Source organism: Fusarium oxysporum, chromosome 10 (assembly GCF_000149955.1).
Source record: "Fusarium oxysporum f. sp. lycopersici 4287 chromosome 10, whole genome shotgun sequence".
Taxonomy (NCBI): Eukaryota; Fungi; Ascomycota; class Sordariomycetes; order Hypocreales; family Nectriaceae; genus Fusarium; species Fusarium oxysporum.
This window is the reverse complement of record NC_030995.1, coordinates 742,374-759,987: the sequence shown is the minus strand read 5'-3', so window position 1 is coordinate 759,987 and position 17,614 is coordinate 742,374. Positions and strand designations below refer to the sequence as shown.

General features: G+C 48.6%; 6 protein-coding genes across 8 annotated transcripts; 5 read left to right on the top strand and 1 right to left on the bottom strand.

The window, feature by feature from the left end:
- The first annotated feature begins 14 nt into the window (after positions 1–14).
- FOXG_13838 (uncharacterized protein) lies at positions 15–1,936 on the top strand. The gene has a single exon (XM_018393859.1). It carries the CDS (start codon positions 86–88, stop codon positions 1,067–1,069), a length of 984 nt encoding a protein of 327 aa, XP_018253217.1. The 5' UTR covers positions 15–85; the 3' UTR covers positions 1,070–1,936.
- Positions 1,937–3,625: 1,689 nt separating this feature from the next.
- Positions 3,626–6,590, top strand: FOXG_13837 (uncharacterized protein). Of its 2 annotated transcripts, XM_018393857.1 has the most exons (3): positions 3,626–4,626; positions 4,682–5,768; positions 5,815–6,590. In XM_018393857.1, the coding sequence occupies exons 1-3, from the start codon at positions 4,453–4,455 to the stop codon at positions 6,135–6,137; spliced, it is 1,584 nt and encodes a 527-aa protein (XP_018253215.1). In that variant the 5' UTR covers positions 3,626–4,452; the 3' UTR covers positions 6,138–6,590. The 2 variants fall into 2 exon arrangements, with proteins under 2 accessions (XP_018253215.1, XP_018253216.1); XM_018393858.1 differs by having other exon boundaries at positions 3,786–5,768; positions 5,815–6,440.
- Positions 6,591–6,939: 349 nt separating this feature from the next.
- Positions 6,940–9,315, top strand: FOXG_13836 (uncharacterized protein; the record flags this gene model as incomplete). 2 transcript variants are annotated; one of them, XM_018393856.1, is made up of 4 exons in its annotated part: positions 6,940–8,025; positions 8,083–8,245; positions 8,301–8,873; positions 8,951–9,315. In XM_018393856.1, the coding sequence occupies exons 1-4, from the start codon at positions 7,144–7,146 to the stop codon at positions 8,977–8,979; spliced, it is 1,647 nt and encodes a 548-aa protein (XP_018253214.1). In that variant the 5' UTR covers positions 6,940–7,143. The 2 variants fall into 2 exon arrangements, with proteins under 2 accessions (XP_018253214.1, XP_018253213.1); XM_018393855.1 differs by having other exon boundaries at positions 8,301–9,136.
- A 655-nt stretch (positions 9,316–9,970) lies between these two features.
- On the top strand, positions 9,971–10,134 carry FOXG_21268 (uncharacterized protein; the record flags this gene model as incomplete). The annotated part of the gene is made up of 2 exons (XM_018401591.1): positions 9,971–10,063; positions 10,120–10,134. The coding sequence occupies 2 exons, from the start codon at positions 9,971–9,973 to the stop codon at positions 10,132–10,134; spliced, it is 108 nt and encodes a 35-aa protein (XP_018253212.1).
- Positions 10,135–10,329: 195 nt separating this feature from the next.
- Positions 10,330–13,608, bottom strand: FOXG_13835 (GTP-binding protein rhoA). Its single transcript, XM_018393854.1, has 5 exons — positions 12,712–13,608; positions 12,366–12,393; positions 12,040–12,237; positions 11,828–11,962; positions 10,330–11,728 (listed from the first exon to the last, which is right to left on the bottom strand). The coding sequence occupies exons 1-5, from the start codon at positions 12,777–12,779 to the stop codon at positions 11,570–11,572; spliced, it is 588 nt and encodes a 195-aa protein (XP_018253211.1). The 5' UTR covers positions 12,780–13,608; the 3' UTR covers positions 10,330–11,569.
- A 2,396-nt stretch (positions 13,609–16,004) lies between these two features.
- On the top strand, positions 16,005–17,540 carry FOXG_13834 (uncharacterized protein). Its single transcript, XM_018393853.1, has 2 exons — positions 16,005–16,585; positions 16,640–17,540. The coding sequence occupies exons 1-2, from the start codon at positions 16,130–16,132 to the stop codon at positions 17,324–17,326; spliced, it is 1,143 nt and encodes a 380-aa protein (XP_018253210.1). The 5' UTR covers positions 16,005–16,129; the 3' UTR covers positions 17,327–17,540.
- The last annotated feature ends 74 nt before the right edge of the window (positions 17,541–17,614 follow it).

Below are 17,614 nucleotides of genomic sequence, written 5' to 3'. Positions count from 1 at the left end.
AGCTCCATAGAACCCCTCCACACCACGTCGGTTGAATCAAACCTACCCTATACTTCCAACTCACCTTCTTTCCTCGATCATCCCAATGTCACGAGCACTCGACAATAGTCTCAAGGAATCTCTTAAGCATGGCGATCATCATTCGGTATTTCTAGAAATCTCAAGTGTTCTTATTCAGCCTTCAAATGAGCCTCTAGAGATCGAATTGTTGGGTAAAAGCCACATCCTAGATGCCAATGCATCAGTCTTGCGAGATGACAATGCCGTGGCCATACCAAAGTTACGCCTTGTGCAGGCTTTCATAGTGGCACAGAAGCTTCTTAAACAGTCCCAGGCTGATAGCCAGCGAGTATCGTCAGATGATATCTCAAGGTCGACTGCAGTTATTCTGTTGATGGACCCAGAGCATCTGACAGCTGCCAACACAAGAAAGCGACTGATCAGAGACAAATTGAGAGAACAAGATCTGCAAGACAGACTCCACCTCGAGAAACACCTGATTGATAGTTTACTGACCAGTCGGCTTCATCGACATACGAAGTCGCCAACACTATGGAATCATCGTCGATGGCTGATACAACAATTTCGTGTTTACAACATCAATGTTCCAGCCGAGAATGACCTCACAAGAACCATCATGGTATCTGGAGAAAGACACCCACGGAATTACTATGCCTGGTGTCACGCTAGATACCTGATCAACGCCTTTATCCTACCTTTGTCAAGTTCACAAGAAGGAATATCACGCATGATCATCGCTACGCAAAAGTGGTGCTTTGCACATCACAATGACATATCTGGCTGGCAATTTCTTCTATTCCTGCTGGACAAGCAACCTGCCGAAACATCGCCTGTGTTTCGCGAGACATTGAAACTCGCAGCCTCGTTCAAGTGGCGGAATGAGTCTGTGTGGTACTTCCTTCGGCTTGTTGCTGCTCGGGGAGTCGCAAACACTGACAAAGAGGAATTTGAAGGCCTGCGAAAGACACTCTGGGAGACCGCGTCTGAGGACAGCATTGAGAAGAAGACGCTTGAAAGAGCAGAGCAGTGGCCCATGGCTAGTCAATGATCGTGGACGACTTCGTAAGGAACCGGAGTTGAGGATCTAGGCTGAAACCGAAACTCATTCATGGGTTGCCTCACGGGTGTCTTTCGGGTACATGCGACTACGAAACATGGGAATAGACATTGGAAATAGAAACAATACGGTCTCAACTGGAACACAGACGTTAAAAACCGATTATATTGTCACGATCCTTATCGAAATGAAGATCTGCCGTCTCTTTGACGGTGAAATATTGAACCCTGAGAGGCCCTTGGCTAGTGACCTATCACAGCTGAATACAGATATGGTTAAAAGCTGCAATATATGAATTCAAATTGAGGTCTACCCTGATCGACACGATCCGAGCAGATAGTGCTGCCGGGGTCGAGATTAAAATTCCGAGAGGCATTGACGGTGCCGTGCGGTTGTTTCATCAACGGGGTCAGTTGACAAGGGACTTCCTGGACCATGAAGCTATCCACTTGTGTTTAGGCATTCTGAATTAGCGATGAAGTCATTGAATCGCATGCAGCGAGCAGAGATCCATCGAATATATATTGGAATCTCAGTGAAATTGCATGGCTACGAAGGAGAGCTTGGCGCCAATGTGAGAAGGGCGGAAGCCAATGAGATGCTGTATTGTAGATTGGAACATAGAGTGTGCATGTCCTTGCGATCGGAATGATACATTTGTCCAATTTGGCTCGGGGAAAGATTGAACAGAGGATATTGTTATCCCCAGCTTGTTTGCAACTAAGAACAATGGCTGCTTTTGCACGACGATGGGAGCTTTGACGTTGCTCGCGTCAGGGATGAGCTTGGTTGTCATGCGTGAGCTTAGAGAACAAACATTAAATAGGAAACAAATTCCGCGTAAATAGGTTTGAGAATATGATATGTTTTTGCATTACCATTACTTAAGAAGGATTGGGCCTGAAACTGAGTCAATAGCATCTCGATGTTGCTGCTTTCATGTGAATACAGGGCAACAGGGATAGGAACGTATCCGAGAATCCATGTACACGTGGAGAAGAAGCCAGGCGGCCGATAGTCCGACCTCGAAAGACTTGTGATAGTTGGGGCTTCAGCTCAATGAACCAGTAAATTGAAATACTGTGCAATGTGATCAATATAGGCACTGGTCAAGTATCAAAGTGTCAACTTTACCGCCGCATAATCTGCAAAAGAAGCGCCTGAAAATGACCAAGAGGATCTAGAAGAAAACTGGAGCGAGCTGAGTGTTTTGAGGCTCACAGTAGTCAGGGGAAGTTACGTGTTAGAGCTGACGTTGACCCGTAGAGTGGCGCCGTCGTTTGACGCGTAAGGTAAGGAGACAAAACGCTACTGCAAGTCAGTTGAGAAAACAACAACTTGAACTTGGCGATCCGATGGTGTCGAGTCAAGAGATGCAAGTCTAAGGGGACTTTGGTGTCAGCTTGACGCCAGGGCATCAAGCTTTAAAACTTCTTGGCCATTGATATCAATGCGGAATTGGAATTTGGTTACATGGCTGTAACGGTCTGGTTGATGAAACTCTGGATTCAACGTTATGATAAGGTTAGATATGGCCAAGACTTCTAAAATCTAATGGCTGTTGGGATTCAATTCCTTGACGAGGCTTTCTTCTTCATACGCCATAGCCAATACTTTGAATATCAACTTCAGGCAAGGGAACCACAATATTGCTCCTGGTTTCCACAGAACGCGTGTTTCGTTTTCACCATTGACAGTTGAAAACGCCTGAATCAATCGGCTGAAGCTTGTTTTTTTCCTTTTGCCGCTTGCTCCACGTTGCGTTACACCATATCTCGTGTGTGCCACTTTGTGCAGATCTTGGGGGGGAGAAGTCTAACCGAAAGCATCAGCTGCACGTTAACTTATCCGTCCCAGGGGCACAGAAAATTGGCGTTAGACCCTGTCTCGGGGAGTTGTCACTGAACGAAAGCAGCACTTTGCATTCAACGTTCAGGCAACGTCGCTGTCTTTGGGTACGTATTAGGTATACGAGATGATGAAGTAGCACCAGACAGAAAGAGGACAAGCATATTTTCGGCCGATATCGAGGTAGCATGGGGGACAAGCAGGCAAGGTAGGGCAATCTCCACAGCTCGAGTCCACCGTAATAAACAAGCGGCTAAGAGTAACGGGCCATTCAGAGGCTGACGACCCCTGAACCTTACAGATGAACGTTCGGTGGGTGTCCAGTGATGAGCAGAGATGCACTCTGATGGCGGGCGGGTCGAAATGCACGTCGACTCAAGCTGGCATGTGGTGGAGAACGTTTTACGAGCGGCTTTTCTCTTTGTTGTTTTCAGGTCCCGTCGTGTTTGACGGTTGATTCAGTCCGTCAGATGATGAGATACCTGATCTACAGGTACTGGGCCTTGGTGATCGTCGAGCCAAGATAACTAATATCCAATCAAGGGGTCTATTTAGCTTGGCTTTGGATCTAGAACCAAGCCTGATTATGAGAGATGAGAGAGAACTTTGGTGAAAGATCGAAGGTTCTGTGGTCTTCGTATCGTGGATATAACGTTGGTATCATGCCATGATAGTAATGTGATGTGTCTATTCTGACAACTCTTATCCCTTCCGTTCGCCTGCCTCTTTGGGACGATATCTTCAGCAGGTACAGGACCTTCAGGTCACTTTCTATCCCCTGTATCTAGGTAGTGCGTAGGTTGTCTTGAACTACAACCTCGCCGGGTGCTCTCTGCTCTCCACTAGCTGTGGCTATCTCCCCATACCAAGACTAACCCACCTCTTCCCGTCATTCTCTATCCCTCCGAACTCCACTCACTCACCTCGACCTCTCTCAACCTCTTTTTCTATGCTATACTCTACCTTACCTTAATTTGTAATAATTCCCTCCCTCCTCCGACTTCCCTCAGCTTTGTTCCTTTCTGTTTATTTCCATTTCTCGTATTTGTATTTGCACATTTCTTTGTTCCTCTTTGTCTCTCGTCTCGATCCAGGACCTCAGCCGAGTACTCCGACTTCCGAGAAACCTCAACGCCCTGTTCCAGAAAAAGAGAGACTCGAGTTGGTCTCACTGTAACCAAGCCACTTCCATTGTCTGGCTTGTGTTTGTTGCATCTTCGCTTGTCCAACTTGCATCAGGTTCTGGTTAACAGTCGGCATCTTTGCTGTGCCGTTTTGTTTCCAATGCTGGGCTCGTAATTCTAATCCTTTAATACATCTCGCCAACTCTGGCTCAAGAGGCCTCGCCTCGATTCTGTCTTCCTGTTCCGGACGCGTTTGAGACAAGCTGTTCCAATTAGCTTTGGCTCTGGTCTCACTCCGTTTTTGTTCAATACAAGCCAATCCAGGTTATATCAACCACCTCCAAGTGCATATTCCATACGCGCCAGGGAGGTTTCGTTGAATTGACTCAATATAGCCTCAATATGCGTCCAGGATCTCTATTGGTGCAATTGGCTTTGGCCTCATCTGCCCATGCCTTCTTTCCTTATAGTCCGAGCTGGCGTGTCGATGTAGGACAAAAGCGTATGGCACGAAGTCCCAAGAGTGTGGGCAATGGTGGTGGCGTGCGTATGGATATCAAGCAAAGATCACCTCAGGTTTGTTTCAGGAGAATTGCTTGACAGTTTCATTCCATTGACCGTTCAATTACAGTCCAGCCAACCGATAACTGAGAGAGCAGCTCACGAAGCAGCACGATTGATTGCCAAATATGCCGGAGGAAGCATCCCTGACACCAGTACGCTGCTCAAGCGTGATAACAAATACGATGTCATGGAGGCCACAGAATCGACAAAGGAGCACACTCAGGGTGTTGACCAGGACGGAACTGACTATTCATACTTCATCGAGGTCGAGATTGGATCGGAAAAGAAGACAATGTACATGCTTATCGACACTGGCGCTGGATCAAGTTGGGTTATGGGCACTTCTTGTACCAGCAAAGCGTGTGAGATGCACAACACATTCGGCGAAGGCGACTCGGACTCTCTCGAAGTGTCAAAATCCGACTTCAACATTGCATACGGCTCTGGAAAGGTCTCTGGTACCTGGGCAACCGACACAATCACTGTGGCTGGCATGAGCATCAAGTATCAGTTCGGATTGACGCATACGACTTCGGACCAGTTCCTCGAATTCGCTTTTGACGGCATTCTTGGTCTCGCCATTAACAAAGGATCCGACAGCAACTTTCTCAATGCCCTGGCCAAGTCCAAGGAAGTCGAAAAGAACATGTTCTGCGTTGCTCTGAACCGTGCAGCTGACGGTACAAACGAAGGAGAAATCAGCTTTGGCTCACCGAATCCCGACAAGTATTCCGGCAAGATCACGTATACGTCCATTGGCGAAGACAATGACTGGGCTATTGAGATCGACGACATGGGCTACAACGGCAAGAAGGCAGATATCGGTGGCATCCGCAGCTTCATCGACACTGGAACATCTTTCATGTTTGGATCACCGGACAACGTTAAGAAGCTCCATGCTCTTATCGACGGAGCCCAGAGCAGCGATGGCACCACATATACTGTACCTTGCGACAGCAACGGCAACTTGACCGTGACTTTCTCTGGAGTCGACTATGTCATTTCACCAAAGGACTGGGTTTCCCCTCCCAACAAAGATGGCAAATGCACCAGCAACGTCTACGGTTTCGAGGTTGTTAAGGGAGCATGGCTCCTGGGCGATACCTTTATCAAGAACGTCTACGCCGTTTTTGATGCGGATGAGCGCCGAATTGGTAAGTTTACATATTCCAGTGATTCAACTTGTGCTAATGGGAATAGGCTTTGCTACCAACGCTATCACAGATGGCTCAAGCGACGACAGTGAAGACAGCAGCTCTTCAACAAAGACCATGGCCGCCAGTCAAGCGACCAAAACGTCTGATGACACCGAAGAGACTGGCATCACAACAACCTCTGGATCAAAGGCAAGTGCAGTACCAGACATGGGTCTAGGCAAAGAATCTGTCTCATCTGGCACTGCTACTGCTGACTCAAGCGAGCCAACCGAAACAAAAGACTCCTCAGCACCTTCAGGGCCATTATCACAAGCCCGCTTCACATTCATTTTCTGTATAGTATCATTTTTCGCCCTCCTGGCCTAGAAAGAGTCAGATGAGCGGCACTACATTCTTTTTAATACCCAGATACAATCGTTAGAAGCGCAGAGAAGCGCGTATACATATTTTGAGAGCTGCATAGAACACGAAGATATCGTGCGAGGGGATACGAGGACAGAGAGCTCACAGCATGGGATGACAAGATGTGGTTCGAGCTACAACGATACCCGATCGAGCAGAGGAGAACATGACGGGTCTCTACAGATGGCAGATGAAGCCATGCTATAAGTATTTTTTAGTAGACATAGACCATCAACGCCAATAGAAACATTGGATGGACTGAATTGCTTTCTGATGGTACTAAGGTGAATCAACAGCTTGGTGAAGATCAGAGTGTGTTTGAACGGACAATTATAGCTCATTCTCAGACGACAGTTCCTAAGGTTTTGGTGAACGCCCCTTGAATACAGCCGTTGAAAAGGAGAGTGTAAATTGGACCCCTATTTTTGAGTCCCTGGAATTGTAAGGGTCTTTGAGTTAGGTTTGAGGCACGATCAACAACGGTGAGATAGCGTTATAGCTCAAATAAAGAGAGTTCTTGTGCAATTATTCATTTGATCGTAGAATAGCAAACAAAACTTCTCAATAGAAGCCTCAACCTTTACTTAACACCTCTTCAAATATTCTTGGAATGATCCGTGCCCCTGCATAAGCCTAGACACAACTAGTGGGCGATTCCAGCGATTTCACAAGGGGCATTACGCCAATCCCAGCGCTTATCATGCTGCAAATGACGCTAATGTTTGCTATCCATGCTTATCTGGGGGAAGGACAGACAACCAACCAACCAACCTATCCTTAGAATAGGACCTTTCCATTTACAACTTACAACCATTCGACTTTCTATCCTTTTGCTTCGCAGTCGATCTTTTACACCTAATTATTTGATTATTTCTTCCTTTTGACATATACGCGAGCGAATCGAACATAATCCTTTATTCTTCCGGGGGAAAATGTACACGCAATATCAACTTGCTACTCCCCTTCGACAATGACGCACGCCAGGAACGATGACCCCCCGAACCCGCACGGCGAAGACCGCGGTCTCCTAGAACACGGGCACGATTACGACGACGACTACTTTGGCGTGGGCGACGACGATTATAGCAGTGGAAACGCCAGCGCAGACTTAGGAAAGGCTTCAGGCAAAGTTGAAGCTGATGGCCAGCCCCGGACTCCCGGCCGCGTGCGCTTCGACTTGACACCGGAGATTGTGGGCGTTAGCAATGGAGAAGCTTTTGGCGGGTTTGCGGATCGTGAGAGACGGTCTTCAGATGATGCGTACTTTGATGTTGAGGAGGTGACGAGTCCGGGGCGGGCGCATCGTGTACCGCTTCTGACGGACATTGAAGCGCCGAGTGTGGCTCTTGCGAATTCGATGGGGGATCCGTCTGAACAAGCTGAACATGAGATGAACCGACCAAAGTCAGGGCTCAAGTCAGCCTTCATGAATATGGCGAACTCCATCATCGGTGCGGGCATCATTGGCCAACCATACGCTGTGCGCCAAGCGGGACTGGTCGGGGGAATCTTGCTGCTGGTAGGCTTGACGGTTGTAGTCGACTGGACGATCTGTCTTATTGTCATCAACAGCAAGCTCAGCGGGACGAGTCATTTCCAAGGAACAGTTGAGCACTGCTTTGGACACTCCGGGCTGATCGCTATCAGTGTTGCGCAATGGGTCTTTGCGTTTGGCGGAATGGTCGCATATGGTGTCATTGTTGGCGATACGATTCCTCATGTCCTAGTCGCCGTGTGGCCGAACTTGTCGAATGTGCCTGTAATAGGACTCTTGGCAAATCGACAGGTTGCCATTGCGGTGTTTGTGATGGGCATTGCCTATCCCCTGACGCTGTATCGCGATATCTCTAAGGTGAGAATTACAATGCGAATCGTCCTGTTGGAATTTGGGCTAATGGAATTTGGGCAGTTGGCTAAGGCAAGCACGTTTGCGCTTGTTGGTATGGTGGTTATTGTTCTCACCATCCTTATACAAGGTATCTTGACACCATCGTCAGAACGGGGCTCGTTTACACCTTCACTTCTCCTCTTCAATGGCGGTTTCTTCCAGGCCATTGGTGTTATTTCATTCGGTAAGGACCTGTCTTGATCATCTGAGCTTATGACCAGAGTTGCTGACCTATGTAGCCTTCGTTTGCCATCACAATTCGCTCCTGATCTACGGGTCTCTCAAGACACCTACCATTGATAACTTTTCCCGAGTCACTCATTACTCAACTGGTATATCGATGGTGTTCTGTCTTGTCCTCGCTCTAGGCGGTTTCCTTACTTTTGGTGACAAGACGTTAGGCAATGTCCTCAACAACTTTCCCGCAGACAACACCATGGTCAACATTGCACGTCTTTGCTTTGGCCTCAACATGCTCACCACCTTGCCCCTGGAGGCATTTGTCTGCCGTGAAGTGATGTTGACATACTTCTTCCCTGACGAGCCCTTCAACATGAATCGTCATCTCCTATTCAGCACAAGCCTTGTTGCGTCAGCTCTGGTGCTAAGTTTGGTGACATGTGATCTTGGTGCTGTGTTTGAGCTTGTTGGAGCCACGAGTGCTGTGGCCATGGCTTATATCTTGCCTCCGTTGTGCTATATGAAGTTGACGACGCGAAGCTGGCGGACATATATGGCGGGTGCAGTGGTCGTGTTTGGTATGATTGTCATGGTCATTAGTGTGATCCAGGCTGTGCAGAAGATGATCAACAGTGAGTTCCCCTGTGTGCCCTGTGAAGATCTGGATCTTGGACTATTGGTCAATGGAATATGTACTGACACTCCACAGGCAAAGATGGACCGGCGCAGTGTGTATAAGCACCAGGCGTTTCTTACCTTTACCTCTTCACTTTTATTCAAACAACATTATAGCATAACGAAGCACAACAGACATAGACCCTTATTGGGACAACAAGCGTGTAAGATAGTATGCATGAAAGCAAGATGCGTGACTGCAGGGAGTATCGCTGCTTGAGATATATAAGTCATGTAAAAAAGGCGGATGATTTGGTTGCAAATTTATCAAATAAGATCAAAGAAAACCATGTACCATGTACATTGGATTGTGTAAGGAGTTACATGGCGTGATATCGGTATTTCAATCATTATGGAGTTTTCAGTTCTTCGGCAGATGAACTCGTATTCTTATTGCTCTTATCTCTGCTTATGGGTGAGGTGAAGCTATGATATCTGGCGAGGCAATCACTATACTTTGACCAACATGTTGAAGCCAATATTTCTGGACAATAGCAGCTTTTCAGAGAAACTATTCCTTTCAGACCTTATGTATTCTCAACATCCATATCATAAGAACAACTTACTTCATACACCGCTGAAGCTGTTATGACCTGTTTCTCACACGATCCTCCATTCCCCACCCATCTTTCAACCTCCGCGGGATAACCAAACATGACTTCCACTGTCTTTTCTCAAAACAAGTCAGCATCCATACAGTGTGCCACGTTACTGCCGTACCTCACAGCAAGTGGATCATAAAAAATCACCACAAAAAGAAAGTGAAGCTACAAGCACAAGGAGAGGGGTGTCACACGCAACGAATAGCAGGAGGGGGTAAAACAAAGCAGAAGCCCGCTATTTGCGCTTACAATTAACGAACCCCGCTTTGGGATAGAGAAACATACGTAAATCTCGTGTGAGAGAGGAATGATTTGTTTGAGGTTGACGGTTATATATTAGGTTCCCTTTCCCCTCTCTCTGTGGTCCCTTCTTTAGTGCTCTCTCTCTATAGTCAAACTTCATCTCTTCTCTCTATTCTCATCACATACTATTCGTATATCAATCAGTCAAGATGCAGCCTCTTGTTGACTACCACGACAACACTTGCCCCAAGTGCAACGCCGCCATCGAGGGCGGCGGCAAGACTTGCGGTAGCTGCGGTGCTGTATGTCTAATACTCGCCCTCTCGTCTCTATCTGACATGATGCTGACTGCTTCTAGCACTGCCCCGTCTAAACTCCACAAAGACCAAGAGACAGATTCACGATGATATGATGAGACGGACGAGAAGTTGTTTATACCGGTGTTAGGCTAGGTCAGGGATGCATACAATGGAGTGTGGTTGGGGGTTTGGGTGGTTGCTGTGATGAGGCCGCTGTTCGAAAGCGTCACTCTCTTTTTGGGCGGTTGATATTCATGCATTGGGTGGTATTGTGAAGCAGAGGATACGCTCGCTCGCTCATTTGTTTTATCTCGATACTGAGGAAACAAGACTGATATTTACTTCATATCATCGTGTGTGCATCGTGAACTGTCCCTCTTAAGCTGCGCCGCGCTCGCATAGCTGATCATTCCAACTGCCTCACTTCCACAGTGATTGATGGGATTACATCACTGATATCACCCAAACCAAAATAGGCTCGGCGCCGATCAAAGAGTCTAGCATGGGATGGGGGCCACATGACTAGACATTGGCACGTGGACAAGGAGGCTGTCTTTGATAAGACCAGTCAAGATACGGATACCAAGACGGATAAGCATCTTGGTTCAAGCTGGCTGAGGAATGACAGCCAGTTATAAGTAGTGTAACATGACATGCCAATGCATAACAAGATACAAACAAGACAAGCTAGGTCTAGGTAGATAGGGATGGTCACGTCGTTCAAGAGCATACATACATTAACATCACAAAAACAGATAGACAGGATATACAAAAAATCAAGAGATTAAACAGGCAGGCCCTACGCAATAGATGTCCCATCTCCATGGTCTAAGTAACGGTCTCGAGGCTTCAAGAGAAAAAACGAAAAGATTTATGGCCTGGACCGACTTGGTTCCCCCAGCCGGACCCCATATCCACACAAGCAGACACAAACGCTCTCGCCGTAACAGCCCACGGAGCTTCTCCCGTCCTCCTGACACTTCTCCCTGATAGTTCCTCATCTGTCAGTCTGCAGTGACCGACAGACCTGGCAGAAGAGCAAGGAACGAGAGCCACTCCTCATCCTCCTCCTCAACAGCCCCCCAAACAAGAAAAAAGACATCTGGCCCACCTCCCCCATGCGCGACAAGCACATACATAAAACAAAGGTCCCGCTCGCATGCCAGTGGTGATAATAAAAAAGACGAGGTATCTGCCGGGAAAAGTAACCGCCTGGGAGATTCAGGAGGTCCAAGAAACCATGGGCTCTGCCGACAAGAAAACCATCAATCCAGCGAGAAGGGTCGGCGCGTAGGCCAATGGACCAGACATGAGCGAGACGATATCAAACTCCAGATTCCGAGAAAACCGATGCATGCCGACAGCCTTCTCCTTCTTGGCTGCCACGAACCCGTATCCGAACTGCCGGGGCCAAGTCGAGGTTGAACTGGAACGACAAAGGATTACAACGCAGGGTCAAGCCACGGCACGTGTGCGTGGGCTGCGCTCAGAGGGCTTCCATAGCGCCCTTTACAGAACAAGGCACTTCTTGTGCTTGCTACCACGGGTGCTTCGCGACAGCAGAGCAGCGCGAGTAGCGTGCTCGAACACCTCGCGGACACCCTCGTTGGTCTTGGCTGAGCACTCAAGGTACTTGTAGGCAGCGATCTTCTTGCGAACCTCCTCACCCTATCGACAACTGTTAGCATGTTTCAAGAAGACGTGCAGCAAGCTGGCCAATCAAGTTTCGAGAGCTTGATTGGCGCTTGTTGGGGCAATGTATCGTACCTCCTCGGGGGAGACAGGCTTCTGACTGGTCTTTCGGAGCTCCTCGATGGTCTTCTGGTCGTATCGCAAATCCTTCTTGCAGCCGACAAGAATGATAGGGAGACCTTGGCAGAAGTGCAGAACCTCAGAGATCCACTGTAAGAGCACGTGTCAGCAAAGCTGTATCAATAGCAACTGAAATCCAGCCATCTGGCACTGGAGGGCGAACAAACCTTCTCCTGGACGTTGTCAAGAGAGTCGGGAGAGTCAACAGCGAAGCAGATCAGGATAACGTGGGAGTCGGGGTAAGACAGGGGTCGAAGACGGTCGTAATCCTCCTGACCAGCAGTATCCCATAGTGCGAGCTCGACGTGCTTGCCATCAACCTCGACATCGGCGACGTAGTTCTCGAAAACGGTGGGGACGTAGACCTGAAGGCGGAATTGTCAGCAAGGAGGTTGTTGTGGTGATGCCCGTTGCATGATAAGGCTGTTTATCAAGCCGCGTGGCTAAGCGTGCGAAGGTTGAAAGGCGACGCCGCAACAAAGTCAATTCTTACCTCAGGGAAAGTGCCCTTGGAGAAAACACTGGAGGATTAGTTAGCATCGTGTTGATCAAGTGGTTTAGAATAATGATAGCGATGATGGTAATGAAAACGGCGACGGAGGACGGTGAGGTGAAGCAAGGGGCATGTGCGTCTATCACGGTAATGATAGAGCTGATGGCGTCAAGCGATGCGAAGCGCTGGGCTGTCCAAGAGACCAAAAACCATCATATCGCCCTCTTCTTGAGACTCTATCTGATAGAGACATTGTGATGCCAACGTGGCGATGGGATAGGAACGTGATGGGCGACGGGAGGTCGACTTTGAAGTCGTGTCGTGTCGTGATAGAAGGCCAACTCACATCAACAAACAGGTTTTACCACAAGCACCATCGCCGACAATGACGAGCTTTCGGCGGATCTCAGCCATGGTTATTGATTAGATGTGGTTTTTGGTTAAAAAGTTGAAAGAAATGGACGAAGTTGCTGGCGTGAAATGCGAGCTTGAGCTTGAGCTTGGGAGATGGTGCAGGTTGTGAGTTTCGCGGAGGGCGGCGGCTGCGGGTCGATGGGGATGGGAAATGGATGGATAGAGAAAGAGGAGAGTTTGAGTTGGGTTAGGTTGGGACTGGCAGTAGAGAGAGAGAGCGAGCACCTCAGTCAGAAAAGAGACGCGAGGAAGAAGGGGCTTTGGTTTTTTGGGTGAAATAGGCTTGGGCTTGGTTTTTTTCTCGCTAGGACTGGGGGCCTGACTGTGCTGCAGGCACTGGAGCGACAGCCCGGGGCGGGCGCCAGGACAGGATAGGACCCAACAGCGGGTGGGCAAGCACAGGACAGCAGGCAGCCAGGGCAGTTCCAAGGACGGGAGGTACCTCTGAATAGCGCGTCAAGAGTGCTGGAATCAAAGTACCAAGTGCCAGTGTCAACGGTCTTGGTGCTGGTGATGCTGGGGGTTGGGCAGGGTTGTTGAGAACAAGCAAGGCGTTTGCAAACCGCACTGTGTTTTGATAGCGTATCTAAGAGCAGACAATGACAGCTGAAAGTAGGTTTCGGCTTTGAATCAGAACCAAGTTTGGAGGTTGATTCACTTTGCTAATGCTATATGCCTCTAGCTTGTCATATATCCTTTGTGCTTATTTGAACTATCATATTGAAGGTGTCAACAGCCGTCCGCGTAGATAAGCCTCCTGAACATCACATCTTCAATCAGGGATTGACAAGGCTGCAAGCTTTGTTGTTTCCCTCTGTTGCTGGGGCTGCGAGCTGCTGGGGCCCGGACTGGGCTCTTTGATGATGAATGTTTCCCCTGGACTGGGCTGGGCTCAAAAAAGAAACGCTCACTTGACCAAGGTACACTTTCACCGATATTCCCACACAAACGGTACTTCTGCTCCGTCACATTACGCGGAAAGGGTCCATCCTGAGGCAACCAACGGCGTGGCCCTGGCTTCGGCTGGTGGGTGGCAACAACCGCTAACACCGTCTCCTTTTCAGTGAGTGATTAGTGGAGTCTCGTCACAGTGCGAAAGGTTCTGGGCAGTGCGCGTCACAAGCCTCCCTCTGCTAAGTTATTTCCCAGGAGGAGGGGAATTAACTGACCCATTTTATCCATCTTACCGAGAGTGCTCCGCCAAACTTTCAGTGGTAGATGCAAGACGGGACAGATTGGATAGATGAGCGGGAGGCCCGTTGTTATTCGGTAGGTTGCTTGGTTGCTTTGCTTTGCTTGCATGCGGTGGTTGCGTTGTGTTGCGTCGTTGACCATTTACGTGAGTCTGAAACAGAGAATGCCAGTGATAATGATGACGAGATGAGATAAGAGCCGGCCTGCTTGATGAACTGGTCGATAACATTGGACGACAGACAATATCAAGGGCCAGGGTAACGGCGTTGGCCGTTTGGTCAAGCCGGTTTAGTTTGATTGACGGACTGACGGTCAATGAGAATAAGCTGCAAACTGCAAAGATGGCTTCTTTGGGCTGTATGCTGTCATTCTTCACAAGTGACAAAGGTACTCTTTCTGACTCTTCGCCGGCCTACCAGCCATCCTTCTGCACAATTCCTGTCGGTCTGACGTGCTCATCAGTCCTTGGTCCATCAGACAGTCCTGCTGCGGTGTAGCTGTTGGCTTTAAGTTGCTTGGTGCTTCACTATCATCTCATCTAGACATGCACGATGGAACACTTTAGGCTCCATAGCGCCGAGGCTGAAACCGTGGCTCGGTTTCTATCACTTGAAGAGGATGAGGCTAATCAACCAGCCACCAACCTCAGAGGTCCGTGATTGAATCTGTCTTTATTGGAAAGCATTGAGAAGCCTTCCTGTGGATTGCCTAGATCTGGCTTTCTGTGATTTCCAGCCGGGATCTGGCGGCTATCGCCAACGGCTGTTTGAACTGTTGCGGATGGCATGAGGATAGCACCCATTTTAAATTTTTGATAGGACGTTTGAAGTTGATGACCTTGATTTCCGGTTGATTACTGTCGGGAAGTGGACAATGCTCTCTCCTGCTTTGACTCCTCTCTACCTCCATCGCTAACACATTCTCATGTGTTTCCGCGTCATCAATCACCGCCTATCTTCACAAGACAATCTATGCAAAGAGAAGTGAAGCTGGCACAAGCTTCTAACCCCTGGTCCGTCATGCAATGCGCCCTGTGCCATCCCGCCTCCGCGTGCCAAAGCCAAAAGCCTAGAGCGACTGACGGCCAGTAACAAGAGCTTACAGTGGACAGAAAAGTCCTGCGCTGGCCCAAAAGCGTAGGACTTTCATCCAACCTCCTCCCCTGATCATCTTGCCTCAAGCCTCAAGGACCCTGATTGACGGGATATGTATCACGGACGATTAGGGTCAGTCATGATACTTGGACATCTGTATATCCAGTCTAGAGGCACGAAAGCTGAAGCTCTCAATCCTAAGTGACAAAAATATTTAGGTAAGTTAGTCTAAGCTTAGGTGGCTCTTTGATGAGTTTATTTTATTTAGCATCCTCTTCTAAAGTCTTAGGTTTTCTTGCTCCCTGGGGCCAGAATCTTTTGATTGTGTCTGTCACATTCGTGATTCTGGCCGCCAAATACGTGCTGATCTTGAAGGTCATCCTCAGAGGCCTCTCAGCGGCAATGCAACCCCAGTCTTGATGATTGATCAAAATCTGAACTTATGTATGATATATTAATACTTCGTTGCTATTCAGGGTGATATTGGATGAGCAAGTCATTCTGTCATACCCACATGATTTTCGTCCCAGAACGGTTTCAATAGAGGTTGCATGACGAAAGAAAAACAAGCATTGCGATGAGATAGAGTCGCGGGTCACAAGAGCTGGACCAGTGGAATACTCAAGAAAGAATCACTGAGATCTCTGTGCCTGATCAAGCATGATTATCTAAAGTTGAGTGGAAGTAGACTAGTTTGGTTGAACATAAGAGGTATGCCTTTGTGTTGAAAATCGCATAAGTAATTGGGGAACTTTATCTCTCGTAAGCTATATAAGTGAGAGTCATGTGAGAAAGAATTGCAGCCCGATATCACAGTTCTTACAATAACACAACATGAAGCTATCATGAGCATAGTGCGGGGTACAGTGCTTGACCATTATCCGCACCTACACTACTGCGGCTAATTCCGTTGGACGTAGAGAATTTCCAGCTCAACCACGCACTCCACAACGAATTATCGTAACGCCCAGCGACAATTCGGCGCCAACAGTTTCAATCCGCTCAATGAGCTGCTAGAGCCTGCAAACCCCCTCGATAAATACTCGCAGCTCATTCTCCGCCATGCAGAAGCTCGCCAAGCGGGTCGCCCAGGCCCAGCGCCAGGCTGGCCGACGAGCCCAAAAAGCCGCCAAATCTGAAGAGAACAACTACAAGCTTCGAAACCGACAAGCCATGCGAGCGGCTGTCTCTGAGGTCCGACAGAATCTGCAGGATGCGCGCCGGGTGAGGCAGGAGGACTGGGCGCTAGGTCCTATTGCTCCCAAGCGGGATCTGGGCTTCAATGGTTATGGCATGTTTACGGAGGGTGTACGAACGGATTGGTCCAACTATGGTCTTTACAGACCAAGGCCTGAGGTTCTGGCGAAGAGATGTGCTTGGGCTGGTGGTTTGAAGCAGCTTAACCTTGCTGTTTCAGACCGTGTGGTTATCATGGATGGGCCGGACAAGGGCAAGATTGATCGCATCAAGACGATCAACCCTCAGGGAGGATATGTTACTCTCGAGAACTATCACCGGGTAAGCACAATCATTGGCCTTCGTAAGGCTTGAATAGGGACTAATGGTTCTTAGGCTATCTCTGCTGGCATGTTTGGAAACGACAGTCGCTCTCAGCCTATGCCCCTCTCGATCGGTTCTATTCGTCTAGTCTATCCTATCGCCAACCCCGAAACCGGAGTCACAAGAGACGTCATTATCAATGAGCTTAAGGCCATTCCCCCGAACATGAAGTCCCCCAACATGAGCTTCGACCGATGGGAATACGGGAATAAGTGGGATCGAATTGTCCCTGGAATCAACGTTGTCATCCCCTGGCCCGAGGTTGAGGCCCCAGAATTCGAGACTTTCGACGGTGATACCATCCGTGAGACTGTCGACAACCGAACATTTTACTACAACCTACTCTCACCTCCCATGCCCGAGACCGTCATCGACGAGTTGAGAAATAAGTTCTCCAAGTTCCGAACACGCCACGAGGAGTGGTACGTGCAGCAGAAGGAGGCCGAGGCAGCAGCAAAGGAAGCCGAAAAGGAGTCTATCAAGTCCATGCAGACTCCTCTGCAAGAGTTCCACGAAATGCAGCGCGAGAAGCGTGCTGCTGAGGGTGAGCCCGAGCTCAGCACAGAGATGTTGGAAAAGCTTGGTGCTATTCTTGCTCAAAGGAAAGAGGCTGCTGCTCTCAAGAAGGCTGGTGTGTCAAAGGTGGCGGCTGCAGATGCTTCGATACCCCCCTCAACCACAACACCTCCGGCTCAATGAATGACATAAGAAAAAGGGAGGTTGAGAATTGGATAGTGGATGGCGTGCCGGGGGTGGTACGAATAACGTGTAATTATATCTGTGCGACAATGTACATCATGAAACGTAAAATAGACATTTGGTCTTGTCTCTTCATTAGAACTGAGGTCTGGTCTATATGTGTAGTCATCAAGTGGTGAGCTGGTTCTCATGACCCCCCGAGAAGACAAGGCAGATCTTCTCCAAGATTTGGTTTCTGAGCCGGAAGTTTACAAGCCGAGACTAAAAGCTGACGGCTTTGAAACTTGA